General features: G+C 27.0%; 1 protein-coding gene across 4 annotated transcripts in view; it reads right to left on the reverse strand.

Moving 5' to 3' along the window:
* LOC118441422 (neprilysin-1) overlaps positions 1-19171 on the reverse strand; it is a 95773-nt gene that overhangs the window by 13128 nt on the left and 63474 nt on the right. For all 4 annotated transcript variants that reach the window (XM_085660281.1, XM_085660278.1, XM_085660279.1 and 1 more), the window contains 2 exons: positions 603-734; positions 126-224 (listed from right to left, as the gene is read on the reverse strand). In XM_085660281.1, coding sequence (XP_085516407.1) covers positions 126-224; positions 603-734 — 231 coding nt within the window. The remainder of the gene's footprint in view (positions 1-125; positions 225-602; positions 735-19171) is intronic.

Here is a 19171-nt window from a genome sequence, read left to right on the forward strand (position 1 = left end):
AAATCATATGAAATTGTATCAGTCGGATTTCAATAAGTTTAAAAGTATATGTGCTAAAAAGAAAAAAATAATTAAAAAAGAAAAATTAATAAATAAATAAAAGTAAAAAAATACTCTATACTCACATAACCAAAGCTTTCCTGAAGATAAGTCATATTGAAAGGAACATAAACTCTTTGATCGACATCCACCCAATTGTATAGATCCTTGTGCTTCGGATAAATCTAAATTAAAATTGAAAGAATATCAAATAAAGATTAATAAGATTTCTATATACTGCTAAATACATTAAAAAAAAAAAAAAAATATATATATATATACATATAAGAATTTATATATTATTAAATATATAATCTATTTAATATATACCTATATTCTTTCTTATTAAATATATATCTTATTTTATTCTGAAATAAATTTATGAACTTGTATAAATTATATTAAATGCATATACATATAGTAAACATAAGTAAACATAAGTAAACATTTTATTTATATTCATTGTATGCAATCGCGTATTGTAAAAAAAGAATAATAGAAATTAAAAAAATAGAATTAAAATTGTAAAATTCGAAATAATCACCCAGTATATTGATACTAACCTTACTGAGTGACAAGCAAAATTGCAACAACAAATCCTTCTCAGACGAACGTTCTTTGGGACTCATCGTCTTTGGTAGCATTCCTTCGACGATCTTCTGAAGTCTGCGAGATCTTCGTTCCTCCCTCTTGCTCTGTGAAGCAAAAATGATGACTTTCTTAGTAGATCTCACGGGAATAAAAAGAGAGAGGGAGTGAGAGAGGGGGAATTCCTGGTGAAGAAAATCTTGAAAATCTCTTTTCAAATCCCAAATGGTGATCGAAAGTTCAGGATAACTCTTGCTCGATGGTTAACTTCTCTAAAGTATATCGAAAATCGATATATTTGTGCAATATACACACGCGCGCATACACGCACACACACACAGAGCAATTTAAAAAAATATTTATTGAGCAAACTGAACAAGTTTAATTTATCCTGTTCTTTAAATACGTCTTTTTAAAATTATTCATTTAAATAATTATAGAAACAAAAGTACTTGTAAGTCGGACATATACATTGAGCCAAAAAAAAAAAGAGAAAAAAAAAGAAGTATCGAACAAAACTCTAAACAAATGTTTTTTCTTCTCTCTTTTTTCTTTTAAATATATTATTAATTAGAAAATTATTGAAAATTATTATAATTGTTAATTTAAATAATTATAGTAACAAAACTGTATCCTTATACGATATATCCCTATATGATACGTCGTAGAAATAATTATTGAATGAATTGAATGAAAAATTCCCTTTTTTTTTTAAATGAAATTCATTAAGATTATTAATTTCAATGGTAATAATCAAACGAAATATACATATATATATATATATATATATATATATATATATATATATATATATATTATTCTTCATTTTCCTTTTTTTTCTTTTTTTTTTTTATAATAACAATAACGTCGACGAGAACGAATTACCATTATCGTTAACAATGAATTCTTATTGAAAACATCATTATCGCAATTTGCACTTAATGATTACACAGAAACATAATTGAATTTTCCATAGTATTCGCTGGAATTTTCTTTTGCTTTTTTCTGGTACTCTGCAAGACAGTTCCTAGCTCGTTCAGCATTTTGTAATTGTACATCATGACTTTCTCTAAGATGTAATTTCTCTTCCTCATTATTGCATGCGTCGATTTTTTCATTCAGTAAATCGCATTTTCGGCATATGTCTTTTCGAGGAGCATGGAAATTTAAGTTAACTTCAGTATTAAATATTTTCCTGTAGATCCATTCCTTAACAAAGGATTGGTTATTTTCCTCACATTTCTCTACATATAGGCTATACATTTTACGAATATCTAGGTCAAAACTCAAATATTTTAGGAGTGTGACGAGCTCTGTTGTAGTGGCTCTCATATGCTGGAAAACTTAAAATACGTTCTCGTACAGCTTTCATCTTAATATCATCTATTTTTCGTGAAAATCCAGACATCTTAAAGCGAAATGAATTGGAGTTTTCGTTATCATTTATTTTACCAGCTTACTATGTAGTTCAGAAACGTGTCGAAGAGGACTACGCGCCATTTTCAAGTTATGTTTATATGTAATTTCTTTAAATTTTTGACTTAGACCACTTTCAAAAATAACGCTAAATGAATTCCGTATAACGTTGAAATTACATCCACTAACTAAAGGTTCATTTTTGACGATATCGTAAAAATTACATTAACTACATATAGTTTAAGATAATGTGGATGTGAAATAAGTGATAAACTCATCTTTTTGAAATTATGACTTAAACCACTTTAATAATTATGGTCACATTTTTGCCAGGCGCGTAATTGCTTCCATAGTCAATATCGATAGCTTTCGCAGAACGCATATGTGCGCCCATAATATTCAAGGGTTAATGGTATCATAACAACACGGTTTATCTAATCGCGGTGATTCCTATGGTAGTAGAAAATTGTACATATAGTGAAAGTTGTTAACTACTGACTATATGTCTATTGACTACATAACTACTGACTATAAATAAATATACTGACTATATTGTCTATAAATGACTATAAGGACTATACGGACTATAAATGACTATAAGGGCTATAGATGATTATAAAGAATATATATGACAAAACTAACTATTGACTACATGACTATACGACTATCTTAGAAAATCGAGTGAGAGACATATGGCTCCATACCTCCTGATTCAGCCCGCCCCTTGGAGTAATAGGCCAAGCCTCCTATTAGATAAGCCCCACCACCACAAGATAGCGATGCCCTCTGGGATACCTGGTCACGCCCCAACTAAATAAGCCCCACCCCTGGGGTACTAGGCCCCGCCCCTTCGATACTTAGCCTCGCCTCCGACCGGTTAAGCCCCAGCCCCGGGTACTAGGCTCCGGCCCCTCGATACTTAGCTCCGCCTCCAACTGGTTAAGCCCCGCCTCTAACTGGTTAAGCCCCGCCTCTAACTGGTTAAGCCCCGCCTCCAACTGATTAAGCCCCGCCCCCAGGGGCTACTAGGCCACGCTCTCTCTATACTTAGCACCGCCTCCAACCGGTTAAGCCCCGCCTCCTAGGATACTTGCCACGCCTCCTACTAGTTGAGCCCTGCCCTCTAACATCTTGGCGCCGCACCCTGGGATACTTGGTCATGCCTCCTACTAGTTAAGCCCCATCCTCTACCAAGTTAGCAACGCCCCTTGGAGTATTTCGCCCCGGCCCCTATTATGTTATTCTCGCCCCCTTCGTATTTAGTCATTCTTTCTCTCTCTTTCTGAGTCTCTTGTTATACAAAAGAAGTTCTTCTAAATTTCAGCAAGAAAGACTTTAAATAGCCTTATAAAAATTTAAATTTTCGTTCATTTCATCTTAACGAATTCTTTATGAACAGATGTTCCAATACGCACTTGCGCAAAAAGATATATAAAACAATCATATTATAATGATTGAATTCATAAGAATGATTTTGTTATAAATAATATTATGTTTTAAATAACATGTTAATTCTTTTTTGTTTACCGACAAGTGTAAAAAGTGAAAGAGAAGAAAAAAAATATTTGTTCTATTTGAATAAATATTTCATCGAAAAGCTTTACGTATCGTATTAGAAAGTTTATCCGAAAAATTCGTGGCTTCATTTGAGCAACGACATTTCGATGAAACATTTATTATACGTTTAAGAGTAATTATTGAAACAGAAGCTTTCCTCTTTTTTTGTTTTCTTTTTTATTTATTTATTTATTGTCTTTTAATTTCCATAAAGTTATTCGTAGAAATAAGACTTTATTATTTAAACGTCGTTTTCCGTTTGTATATAATTTCAATTTATGAAAACAAAAAAGAAATTATTTTTCGATGAAAACGAACGTGAATTATTGTAAAAATTATTATACAAATAAATGAAAATCCATGAATTAAAAAGAAATAAAAAATATTTCTTTATAATATAAAATTTTCTATAAGACATCAATGAATGAAAATGAAAATTTTAAAGTCCTGATTTTATTACCACGTCGAGGTAGACCAAGAAAGTTCGAAAATATTGTATTGACACCACTGTATAAAAATATCAGACAAATTACAACAGCAAAATTCAAGGACATAATTGATCTATTACGATATATACCACCGGAACACCATGATTTCTTCAAATCCCTTTCACACACACAAAATCTAGATGAGTAGTAAATTGTTTTGTAATAAATTTATGTTTGTAATTTTGTACGTTATGCAGTTAAAAAATGTTTTGAATCGCATAAATTATGTTTTCGAAGTGTTTTAAAGATATGTAAAATAAATTGAGTATTGTTTTTTTCAATTTGAAACATCTTAAATTATATTGAATGGACTTGGGCACCTTCAAATTTTATAATGAATCTGATTGTTAATTTTGAAAGTGGCCTAATTCCATTCTTGATAAGAAAACGCATATTATTCACTTAATAACTGCCACTATTTTAATAGGAACTATAAATTTAACACCCTTAGATACACTTAATATAATATAGATATACTTAATATAATGTGTATATATATATATATACATATATATATATACATATATATATATATATATATATATATATATATATGCATATCTAAATATACAGTGAAATTAAATAATAGAGAAAGTTGTTACGTTTACGATCAGCTTTATCAAATCGTTTCTTTTTTTAATTAAGAATAATTATTACGCAAATAATTATTGCGTAAATAAGAAACCAACATCTCTCATATTTACGAAGTACTTACTAAACCGAGGTTTATATGAAGACTGAGGACTTCCCGACACGAATGACGCATATACGTTCTCTTTAGAAAATAAACAAACCGAATAGAGGCCGAGCGAAAACATAAACAAAAAAAGGAGCTAAGCTAACGATGTGAATAGTATCGTTATGTTCTTTCTTTTCTTTTTCTTTTTTTCCTTTTCTCTCTCTCTCTCTCTCTTAAGATAAATAAACATAATTAAATTTTAACTACATAATATATACTTTCTTATGTCGAAAATGCGTAGCACAATAATATATAAATTATTATTATTATTATTATTATTATTATTTCAAATAATATCGTTAAATTCCGTTAACAAAAAAGCAAACATAATTAAATAATAACGATGTACTCTATTTAATAAAGTAATAATATAATTTTTATTATATGAATCATTGTAATTAAGAAATATTTTCATAATGATAAATAATAAAAAACAAGTAGTTTTATATATATATATATATATATATATATATATATATATAAAATTCTATAGAGGAAAGCAACTGTATCTTTATTTCTTCCTTTTCCATTTTCTTTTCTTGATCCTTTCGAAAAATAACTTTAACTTAATGCCGAACGATCGTAAAACGTTTACGGATGGTTCGGATAATTGAACCAATCGAACGAATTTCTATGAAGTCCACGAACGTCTTAGAACTCTAAAGGCTTTCATAAAATCAAACTAATCGTGAAATCAGATGAATTCGAATTTTTCGCTTAGAGGATTCCCTTTAAGAAAAGATATTCAACGATCGATTATCGTCATACGAACGTTTAGAAAGGCTTTTAACATTTCACGAGATTTTAATACATATCTCGTTTTCTTATAAATATATTTTTACAAATATCATTCGATCGAGATTACTTTTATTTCTTTTTAATGTCATCTCTTCGTCTGCATATTGTTACCATGAGAAAAATACTTCACATTTCAACGGATTAAAATCACTTCTTATTTTATTTTCTTTAGATCGTTATAGATCTTTCATCGATCATTCGATCGAGATTCCTTCGAACTCTTTTTTAAAATTGTCTATCGAATCTTTCGTACCTACCCCTAAGTCTCTTTTCTTTGGTAAATAAAGCAAATCGTTGGGGTAGCTTTCTCTCTCTCTCTCTCTCTCTCTCTCTCTCTCTCTCTCTCTCTCTATCTATCTATCTATCTATATATCTATCTATCTCTCTCTCTTCTTTTCCCTTTTTCTCTTTCTCTTCATTCTGAAGTGCCATCGAGCTTCGAATGGTATGGTAACTAAAGCAATATCCGCTAGTTCGTGGTTTATTCGAGACGAACAAGAGGAGTACGCGAGGAATAGGACAAAAATAAAGGAGATAAAGATAGAATGAGATAGGAAGTGAATTTGTCGCTGACGAACGAATATTGAGTGGAGTAAGAAAAGAAAAAAAAAAAGAAAAAAAGAAAAAAAATGTGAAAGAAAGGGGGGAAAAAGGAAAAAGAAAAAAAATTAAATATGAGAGAAGGAAACGTAGTCGAAGAAATCATTTAGAAATGATTCTCCAAGACAATCAAAATCGTTTGCAATTGCTATCGTAGATTTTCTCAGAACGAGAATGATAAGAAAAGAATTTTATTTCATTGAAATGGAGAAAATCCATCGGGACGAATAATAACGAAGCTATATATATATATATATATATATATATATATATACACAAATACATGCATATAAATGAGAAATATGAAAAAAAAAAATCTTTTGTAGTTAGTATGATAATTTTTCTCATTTATATATAAATTAATTTTACATCGTATAAATTTAGATTTTATAAATGTGAAAATTTAAAATAAATGAAATCAAAATAATTTTCTTTAAAAGAGTTCATGTTTATTTATTTTTTATTTAGTTATTCAAATGTCGACTTTCTTTGTTTTTTTATTAAATTATTTTATTTATACATTTTATTCGAAACTAAGGATTATAATTTAATTTTTTTTTTTTTTGTTTTTTAATATCGAGAAAATAATATATCTTAAAAATATATTTAAACATGTATATATAGAAATATATTGAAAAAGTATTTTTTTATGTATATATATTTTATCTCCAAATAAAATTTCAAAATATATGTATTACGAAATGTTATAAAATAATATTATTGTTGTTTAAATAAAAAATAATATGATATATTTAACGTAGGAATAAAGCTGATATTTCGAAAAGAAAACAAAAAAAAATGAAACAAATAAAAAAATCGTACGACCACTTCCGATCGAAATCAGAATGGAAAAAAAAGAGAGAGAGAGAGAGGGAGAGAGAGAGAGAGAGAGAAAAGAATTGGAAGACTCGAATGTCAAAGAATGGAGAGCATGCAAGAAGTAAACGCGATCGTAAAATACTTTTTACGATTAAGTCGCGCGTATCTCGGCGGGAAAGGTGTTATTTCAACGACAAATAAAATGCCTCCCTCGGCGGTACTGAGAGAATCACCGAGAGGAATAATACTGACCCCTTCTGAATAAAAAGAATCGAAAGAGGAATAGAAAGAGAAGGGAGAAAGGATTTCAGCGTTATCCTTCGAATCAATTCGATTCTCTCTTCGAAACGTTTCTTCCTACGAATAAATCATTCTAGAAAATGTTGAAACAGTTATTTCAAAACTATTGTGAAAGGTCACATTGAAAATACATTATTATGCATGTATATATTTTATTTTTAATACTTTTAAGATTAAAATTTATTATTATTGATGGTTATTATCTATTTTTAAAAACCAATATTTATATAACAATAATAAAAATAATAATAATAACAATAATAATATTCTCCTTTATTTTCGAACGAAATAACAAATATTTATAACGAATAGTTATAAATATTTATAGAAAGTTAAAGAAAGAGTACTTTTCTATTATTTTTTTTTTTTTTTTAATCAATAATTACACTTTTCTTTATATGCCGAATGAAATAAAAAAAAAAAAAAAAAAAAAATATACATGTTATTAATTAAATTAGAAATAAAGTCTTATTTTTATACGAGCAATATATTCTTCGTTTATTTTTCAAATAAAAAAGAAAAAGAAAAAGAAAATATTAATAACGAGTATATAAAGATAAAAACGAAGTATCACAGTCGGAAATAAAGTCTTTTTATCTATTTTATGTTTCTTATATATATATATATATATATATATATATATATATATATATATATATATGAATGTCTAAACCGAATCAGTACATAAAGAATACTATTACAAATGAAGAAAAAGAAAGATGGAAGGAAAAGGATAGAAAAAGAAATGGAAAGAGACGGAGAACGTCGATTACATTCCAGTTATAGTCCTTTAAGCGAAACGAAACGTATCTTGAGGCTTAACCAAAATGCTACCGAGCATGCAAACGAGTTAAGCGGAGAAATCAATTCGATTTGTCCTTAACGCTCTACTACATTTTCTATCTTTGTCTCTTTCTCTCTCTCTCTCTCTCTCTCTCTCTCTCTCTCTCTCTCTCTCTCTCTCTCTCGTTCTCTCTAATCTATCTATCTCCTTGTCGACGCTTCCTTTCCTATCGCCTTTTGATGTCGGAATAGAGCTAGAGTCTCGGTTAATTAAACTCTTCAGATAAAATAAGTCCTTCCCAATTTCTCATTAGATTTATATACGGTGTGCTAAAAAAAAAAAAAAAAAAAAAAAGAAAAAAAAAATTTACGAAATGATAGATTTGAAATAATATTAAATAAAAAAAATTTTTTTATGAAGATCAGATCTATAAAAATATCGATTATTAGTTCGATTATAAATTTTAATAAATATTTGTAATTCTTAAAACTGTATAAAATCAACATTTTCATTTAAATCGTGATTTGTCATTTATAAATAATACTGAAACTTATAAGATCTGTTCAATTTGTAAATCTATATCCTTAGATTTCTAGTTTTATTAAAATGTAAAAAAAAAAAAAAATAAATTCGCAAGAAATATTTAAATTATATAAAAAGTCTATAAATAATGTAACGTTAAAATAAATTTTTCATCTAATGATATCGTTCCTTTATATTATTAGGAAACATTTTCATTTCATTAATTACAAACATTGATTTATATTATTATTATTTTTTAAAGCGTTACACTCTAATGGATTAATGAAATGACAATCATTTTTTACGATCAATTTTCTTTTTACAATTTTTTACTTCTTTACTTTGATTGGTAATCGCGAAATTCGATTGCACACTATTTTTGCACACAATGTATATAGTTTCTACCACCGTTCGTTTAGTAAATTACATCGATTGATTTATAGTCTAATCCTGTGGTCTCCTTCTAATCCTTAGATTGGACAAATTTGTAGCTATACTTCCGATCGATTTTTACAATTTTTATTAAGAGACACTTCGACGTTTTTATGCAATCTAATTCTTTATATAAAAGAAAAAAAAAAGGAAAAAAGAACAAAAGAAAAAAGAAAAAAGAGAAAGATAAATTTATTATTCATAAAATTTATTATTCCTATATACAGTATTTTATTAGAAATTAATTCATTATTTATAAAGAATTTATTATTAAAAAGAAACCATATGATGATTTTAAACAAAATCATGTACTTTAAGAAATGGATAACCTCATTTTTCAATATTATTATAAATAATCATATCATTTTAATCATATTAATTTCAAATATTAAGCTTATATACAGTTTCAAGTATATAATAATGAAAATAACTTTGAATCATATTCTCCATCATGCAACAGAATTCATGATTATGAACGTTATAAGTAAACTACCATCGGGTAAAAGAGAGTGAGAGAGAGAGAGAGAGAGAGAGACTCTTTGTTACGAACGTCGTTTCCAACGACGTCGATATAACGTTTTTGTCGAGGTAAGCATTATTATTTTGAGATGTCACCGAGTTGGTGGTTAATTAATGTCAGTAAGAAACGATCTTGACGAATCACTAGCCCTGTACTATCGTTTCCGTTGGAAATTAATTGCTTCGAAAAACGAGGAAAGAAAGAGATCACTATATAGAAGACAGTGACAAGCAATTTATATGAATATGACGTACAATTTTTTTTTTACTTTCTCTGTAAATTTTTTTTTGGATCTTCTAATTATCACACTGTAAAAAAAAAAAAAAAAAAAAAAAGAAAAAAAAAAAAAAATAATTTAAATTCGTTTAATTTTCCAATGACTTTTATCGGAACAAAATTAATTTTGTTTCATTTAATTTAAATATCGTTTAAATTTAATCCCGTTACGCCTAAACGTCTATAAGTTTACGATTAAAGCATATTATATATAAAAAAAAAAAAAGAAAAAAAAAAGCAATTTAATAAATTACACAATTTTTAATGTCAAATATATTTTTTGTTAACATTCACGTGAATTTGTATTTGTTAAGATCCATAAAAAAAAAAAAGAAAAAATTGAATATAAAAAATTCAATTATATTATAATGTCACATATAATATAAATCATGTATTAAGCTCTTTACTTTTGATAAAATAATCATAATCGTCTATATAATACAAAATATATGTATGTATGTATAAATATATATATCACATTATATTACATATATATATATATATATATATACGCCCATTGAATTTCCTATTTATTCTCCCTGTGGGTAAAATCGATTATAAATTATTGAAAATAATCGTGTGGTTATACAAGACGAAAAAAAAGATTTTATACAAGCTTACTCGTACGTCAAAAATCATTTCGCGTACACAAAAGGAAAGCACACATGAGTTCGCTCGATGAGAGAATCGCTTTTTTCATTAAAGCTTTTAACTGACTCTATATATATATATATATATATATATATATATATATATATATATATGTATATGTGTATATATGCTCTTCTTTATAATTGTGTAGAATCTCGTCGAGACAATTTTTCGTTTCAAAGTTTCCTCTTTCATTTGATTTTTTTTTTTTATATTACAGGTTGTCCTATTTAATATACTTCCAACATAACAAAAAAATCATTCAAATGAGAATAACACGAGCTTTTTTATCATTGATTTTAGAATTCGATCAACATTTTCTGAAAAAAGAGAAAAAAAAAAAGAACAGAAAAAAGAAAAAGAAAAAAACCTTTTTTTTTTTTATTGATTTCAAAATTTATTCACTCAATGTTATAAATATTTTCTAAGAAAAAAATTCAAGCTATTAATAAAATTCTTTTTCTATTGTCAATAATTTTAGGAAAATAATTAAATAGGAATATAAAAATAGGATACTTGGTATATCGTATAATTTTAATATATTATCAATAATAATGTATTAATCATTTTTATGGAAGTATAAAAGTAATATAGTTTGTAGATTTTCAAAAGTCGTTTTGCGAGAAGATACGTAAATCGAGTGTAAGCGTATCCGTTTGTACGAACCTACTTCCGAATTGAAAAAGAAAAATACTCTCAGTTCAGAGTTTCGGGCATGTCCCTCTCTCTCTCTCCCTTTCTGTCTCTCTCCCTCTCTTGCTGTTATCTACGGATTTTCAAATCGTTTGAACGTTTTCATTGGATATTCCAAGTAATTTCGGTAGAAAACTATGTTCACCGGAAATCAAGAAAACTATTGGAACTTAGCTCTGAATGAATATGTGCTTTTATTGTAGATAAAAAGACTACTTCTTTTATATATATATGAAAATGATGTGACATGTATCAGATGTATATATGAAATGCATACTATATCTTACAGATATATATATATATATATATATATATATATATATATATATATATATATATTTATCTACAGTATTATTATAAATCAATTTATAAATTTGATTGTTTTTTGTTTTAATAAATATTATTTAAAAACTATATATAGTCATTGCCACTCTTAATTTTGTAATAAAAAATATTTCACATGTATATGACGTTATATATATATATATATATATATATATATATATATATATATATATATATATTGATAATCATTGATTTAAGAGATTGAAATTTTGCAAATATTTTAAAAGAAAGCTTCATATCTAGGGAATAAATAATAATCGATAGAATATATATGTAGCTAAAAATATTCGATGCATTGGATGTATTTGATGATTTATATTCAATCTAACATACATTCATATATCATATTCATAAATACATAAATACCTATATATATATATATATATATGTTTGAGAGTTGAGAAATGATTTAAAGCAGGTTAGCATATCTACCAATCGGAAGCTCGATAAATTGACAAAGCAAACACTGAACTTAAATCGTGCCACCGTCGGCATATTCCTAAGTTGACCTAGAAAATATCAAGCAATTAACGAACTAATTAACTAACTAACCGTACTATAAATAGGGAAGCAGCGTGATACACATAACGATAATTCAAGCTAAAGGGATAGAAAACCGGCACGCTTTGCACGAAATGTGTTACGTGATGGTTTTTCAATAAAATTCTTTGTTTATCAAATATTAGAAACATCTTGTTATTTAATTTTTTCAAATATTACAAATAATTGAAAAATTAAAAATGATAAAAGTATTCTTATCACCTAATGTTACAAGCTCTTTAAACGTTTATAGATAATATCTGATTAATAATTAATAATTAAAGAAAAAAAGAAAAAATAATATAAATTTTAAATAATAATAATAATAATAATAATAATACGGTATTTAAAAATTTTATGAAAATAATATATTAAGGTATATCGAAGTTTTTATACGATTATTATTATATTCTTTTGTTTAAAAACATTTTTTCATACGTCTTTCTCTCTCTCTCTCTCTCTCTCTCTCTCTCTCTCTCTCTCTCTCTCTCTCTCTCTCTTTATCTCTTTCTTCACGTGGAAAATTTTTATCTTTTCTATTATAAATATTGTCAAGAATATAAAGTAAGTGAAAGATAAGAAAGTAAATGGATTTTGTATTATAAAAATGGCTGTGCATGCATAAACAATGTTAAGTCTACTTTTAAACATAAAATGAACGAGAAGAAAAATGAAAGAGGAAAAGAAAAGAAATGTATGATCTAAGAAATAAAAAGAAGGAGCACGTAAGGATAAAAACATTGGCCTGTACTATGTTGAACTTGGGATTTCTGAGTATGAGAATGAGAAAAAGGAAGGGAGAAACACAGTGTGAGAGATAGAGAGAAAGAGAAAGAGAGAGAGAAAGTGAGAAAGAGTGACGATAACTTATCACATGCTTTGTTTTCACGGAGAATAGTGATTTCGTTGAAAGATGAAAAATAGCTCGCCGAAAGAAAAACTATTATAAATAGCTTTATTTTTACTTATTTATTCATACTGACTCTTTTTTCTTTTTTTAATTGTCACGTATCTCTTGGATTTTCTTTTTTTTTTTTGGACACAGAGGGCGGGGGAGAAGGGTAGGAGGTGTAGGGGTTTAGAGGAAGGAATTTTTTACGGAGGAAATTTCTTTTTAATTATTCAATTTAATCCGATATAGAAATAATTTTATTATTTATATATTTTCCATATTGAATTATATAATCGCAATATGTGTTTTATAAATAATCTTTTGTTATTTTTCTTTCTTCTTTTTTTTTTTTTTTATTTTAAAATTATCTGATTAAATCATTTCTATTTTATAAATAATAAAGTTTATCCTTTTATTTATTGTCGGGAATTATGTTATGATTTTATTTGTTTTCTAAACAAAAAAATTATAAAACCCATTGCCATATATTCTCTCTCTCTCTCTCCCTCTCTCTCTCTCTCTCTCTCTCTCTCTCTCTCTGTTTCAATTTTATGTATTTATTAATATTAAAAATAGTTGTTAACGAATTCGTTTCGCGGAATGTTAAATCAGTTTAAATGTTTGTTCAGCTTAATAATTCAAGGAATTGGTCCGCTTATATTTTCCACAAAATTTTTATTTTATATTACTATTGATATTTCTCTCTCTCTCTCTCTCTCTCGCTCTCTCTCTCTCTTTCTCTTTTTTTGAGGTCATAGAATTTAATTTTTCATTTCTCATGTTATATTTCTTCTCTTTTGTTCCTACAATCAATTTTTATCAATTTTTATCATCAATTTTTTTTTTTATTTTCTTTTGGATTTATTTTCGAAATTTTATAATTTATTCGCAAAACATTTTTATAACTTTTAGATATAAATTAAAAAAAAAGAAATATTTATTAAATAAAACAGATAAATAAAGATATATTTGTTAAATAAAATTGAGAAAGGGTGATGTCAAAAACTTTTCTGCATCTATCTGCGGCTGTGTATTTTTGTACGTGTTCGTAACTCAAAAGTTTCGATTTGTCGTGTTTTCTAATGGAAATGACGCAAGCCGTTTAAATTCATCTCAGTCACCGTCGTCTAGCAAGCCAGAATGACTCGTAAATTTTCTAACGTATTTACTTCTTCTGATTATATTATGGAAGCACAGAAAAGCTCGATAACCTGGATTATCCCACCCTTACTATTATCCCTTCTTTTTCTTTCTCTCTCTCTCTCTCTCTCTCTCTCTCTCTCTCTCTCTCTCTCTTTTCATCTCACATTATATCTCATCTTATATATTCACTATTATATTCATCGATTTAATATTTCTAATTCTTTTACATATTCCAATCATTTTCTATTATTATATTATTTGTTTATTTGTTTTAATCATCTACAATTTTATTTATTTCTTATAAGATCATCATTTTTAACTTGAAATTATTTTCATATAATATTACCAACGAACAATTTTGTCATTTATTTGTCTTTTCTCATTGATCATTTTAATAAATTTATTCTACAAATAAAGTTTCATTTTATTTGTAGAAATTAATTAAGAAATATCAAAAAAGTGCGTACACACAAATCTAAGTACATACATTAAATATACATATACGCATATAAATAAATTTATCATAAATTTCGATGAATTTAAATTTATTTAATACTACATACATATCATTTTTTTTTCAATAATACCTATTAAACAGTACGATAAATAAAGTATAATATTAACATAAGAGCGTATGTATGTAAGTACATTAGAAAAAGAAAAAAAAAAAAAAGAAATAAAATAAAATCAAATTTCGACGAATCTCATTTTGTTGAAACGAAGATGAATAAAGAATAATGCGAAAAAAATATTATAATATAGGGGGAGTGAAGAGAAGGAGAGGTATATAAAAGTAAATAGGTACGTACGTAGGTTGAGTAGATAGGTAGATAAGTACGTACGTAGGTTGAGTAGATAGGTAGATAGGTACGTAGGTAGATAGGTAGGAGGAAGAGGAGGAAGAGGAGGAAAAAGAGAAACGCAGAAGTTGAAGAAATGGCTGCCGTTTGCGTAGTAGCCTTTACGATCGCTTATTGTTAATGGAGATAGAAAGTTGGTTACAAAACTTATAAATGCAAAACCGCATCCTCGACGTTGCTTTTGACGTCAAAGAAATATAATAAACATCTTCGTAATCCGCATTTCTTTCATGAGACTTATATATAGATATATAAATATATATGTAAGAAACTGAGAGAAAGAGAAAGACAGAGAAATGGATAGATAGATAGGTAGAGAAAGAGAGAGAGAGAGAGAGAGAGAGAGAGAGAGAGAGAGAGAGAGAGAGAAAAGATGAAAATTGACGTAATTTAATGGAAAGTCTACTTACAATCGAACATTTCAAAATATTTCGAGTTAAGATATATTCCAATGGCGAAATTAAAACGTCCTTGAAAATCTTCCACAAGATTCGCATAATTCATAAATTTCAATATAGAAATAGATTCAAATGTTTTATTTTACTTTTATCTTCTTTGTCTTATTTTCTTTTATCGATCAATGTGATTCATTTTTAAGATAGAATTTGTCTTCCGATAATTGTATCAATTAATCGATAATTTTCTAAGTTTCCTCTTTTACTTATTCATTTATTTATCTTCGAAAAATAAAATAAAAAAATTTATCTTATACATTATTACATTATTTTTTTATGTAGTAGTTACAGAAAATTATTTTTATATTCTTTATTTAATTATGATACATCTTTATTAATTATAATAATCAGCGAAGGAATTGCATTGAATTTTTTGAAAATAATTCTTCGTAAGTTTTTATTATCATTTATTATTAGAAGATATAAGAGAAAAGAGAAACCTTTATTATGTTTTTCTTCTTATTTAATTTATATTTATTACTTTCTCGACTATTTCTTTATCTCGTATTCTTTTTATTTATTTGTTAGATTTAAAACGAGCAAAAAAATTTAATTTCTATTATCATTATTCAGATATGCTTCGTGTATTATTTTTCTCTGGTTAATTTAATATTTTTATATATCTGATTATTTTATTATTTTAATATACAATTTATTAGAAACTCTCTCTCTATCTCTCTCTCTCTCTCTCTTCTTTTATTTTTCATTCTTCTTATTTTATTTAAATAGATTTTTTTCCTTCAATTTTTTCTTTCCCCCAAAACGGAAGATATTATTCTCTTTAACGGATCATTAATTCATCGGTAGTTTTTCGTATTCGTACAATCTTCTTCTGTATTCCATCGAAAATACATTCGTCAAGTGTGACATATCTAACACCATTCGCATTTGAAATGTTAGGAAGAGAGAGACAGAGAGAGAGAGAGAGAGAGAGAGAGAGAGAGAGAGAGAGAGAAAGAGAGGGTGAGAGAAAGAGGGTGAGAGATATATAGAGGGAAACTTCAGAGAAATTATTATTTCCAGTGGAATAGGTAGAACCACATCAATCGTAGGTATTCTCGAGAAAGCTCCTAACACTTTTCGATGGCTCGACGATCTGACAATGAAAGATCGTGATGCTTTCGAGGGAATCGCCTTTGGCAGATGTTCTCCAAGTGAGCTGACATTCGCAACGACGTCGACGACGACTACGATGAATGCCTCAGATATCGCCATTTGGAAACCAAAAGATATATATATATATATATATATATATATATATATATATATATGTCTATGAATATAGGATGAGCAATAACGTTGATTATCTTGAATATCTCTGTTCTTTTTAAAGATGAAGAAAAACTTTGTATACAAAGATCGTACGATACGGAGTGGAGAAATGATCATAATATGATATTATCGTAAGACGCGTGATAAGAGTAAAATAAGCGCAAATTAAGCTCAAAATAAGCACAAAATATACGTATGCTAAACACGGAGTATTTATCATGAAAGGAAAATCATTCTAGTTTTCGATCGTACATCATCAAATATGGTATAGATCTTTTATCCCTTATTTTTAATAAATAAAATAAAATTTTTACTATTGAAATAAAAATTTAAACATCATAATTATGTCCTTATTACGAAAGAAAAGTAATCCGAGTTTTCGATCTTTCAATTTCGTACATTGATGACTAGTAATAGATTTTTTTAAATAAACAAAATAAAATTTACATAAATATTTAATCGTAATATTTAATAATCTCCAAATATAATTATAATGAAAATTTATTAATGATTTCATTGTAATTATCTTCTTATTACGAAGGGAAAAGAAAAAATTCAATTTTTAAAATTATTAACAAAATCGATTTTATTATAACGACATTATTGCAATATTTAAATAAATAAAGAATAAAAAATTTTTGAAAATGGCGTTTGTTTCAAGTCTCTACGACTTTTTGTTCCCAAGATATCGCTTTCGAAAGATTTCCATTCATAATTCGCATAGTACAGCTGTTCGTAGTAATAGTAGTAGTAGTAGTAGTAGGCCGCGTAAATTCTCAGAATTTATGTAGGTCAGTATGTCACCAAGTTAATTCGAATGAAATTACGAAGTTAGTGGGTCAACGTAAATGTCTTTTTTTAAATGAGAATATTTCCGAAACTAAAAATCATAAAGACTTGAATCAAATACCATTTTAAAGGGCAGAATTTTCTCTATTTTTTCAACATATTGTTAATAATTAATTAACAATTTGTTATAAACAATTTTTATAAATAAATTTTTACGAAATATATTCATCTTATTTTGTCAAAAATAAAAGAAGATTTAGATTGCGTTTCCGATTTTTAAAATGACATAAATTAATAAATAATTAATAAACAAATAAGTTTTTTATCGAACAAACAATTTTTGTTTTACATTATTAGTAAACCACGTTCTGCATTTACATGGCAATATCTCCCTGACTAAAAGTGATAGAGACTTGAACCAAATATCATTTTAAAGGGCAGAATTTTCTCTATTTTTTCAATATATTGTTAATAATTAATTAACAATTTGTTATAAACAAATTCTTACGAATTAAATTCATCTTATTTTGCCAAAAGTATTCACATCGGGTTACGATTGATATATAAAATTACATGAATTAATAAATAATTAATAAACAAATTACTTGTTTATCCAAGAAACAATTTTTTTCTACAATATTAATTCTCACGTCTTTAATTTAATGAAAATATTTCCGAAACTAAACGTCGTAAAAACTTAAAACAAATAAGCAAAGTAAGAGCGAAGTAAGTGCAAAATAAGCGCAAAATAAGCGCAAAATAAGCGTAGGATAAGCGCGATGTAAATGTAGAGTAAGCGCAAGATAAAAAAACACTGCATATCTACATAATATTAATTTTTTTATATCTCCTAAATAATTCCGAGTTACTTAACTCATCGTTCTTTTTTTTTTTTATCTATATTTGAAAGAAGAAAAAGTTGAATTAAATTTTTGAAAATATGCCCAAATATTTGACTGACGCGTTATACATTTTAGTATACGTTCCACTTCGAAACACGAACATAAGCGTTGTCGTCAATGAGAGTTCTCGCGTTCCTTTTTAAAAGCTGTATGCGTGTGTTTCACTCACGAAAAATATGTCAAGGGTCATGTAAAACGCGTATAGCCGGGTCGATTCGTTACTTTTCTCTTTCTTCGATTTCTTTCTCTCTCTCTCTCTCTCTCTCTCTCTCTCTCTCTCTCTCTCTCTCTCTCTCTCTCTCTCTCTCCCTAATATGATATATAACAGGTGTATCTAATTTTATTCTTCTGTACGAAATATTAACTAAAATGTCAAATTTATTTTATCGAAAAGTATATATGCATGCACATACATGAATACATAAATACGATAATGAAAAGAATCGTTAACTTATCCTGAAATCTTTTCAAAACTTTTACAACTTCAGTTTTGATCTTTTTTAATGAAAGGACAGCAAAAGCTCTCGAGCTTAAAGTTACGCGATAAATCGAGACAAGCTTTATAATTCTGCTCGAAAATATTTTATCTCAAACATCGCGCGTTTACGTTTAAGATACAAAAACACACATATTATATAAATTTATTTTATAAATTAAGAAAAAAAAAAAAAAAAAAGAAAAAGAGAAGAGAGAAAAAGAAAAAAATGTTTAAATTTGTTTCTAATCGATTTTATCCTGATCGGAGTTGTTC

The sequence above is a fragment of the Vespa mandarinia genome, chromosome 11, assembly GCF_050613455.1.
Source record: "Vespa mandarinia isolate Hongniang chromosome 11, ASM5061345v1, whole genome shotgun sequence".
Taxonomy (NCBI): Eukaryota; Metazoa; Arthropoda; class Insecta; order Hymenoptera; family Vespidae; genus Vespa; species Vespa mandarinia.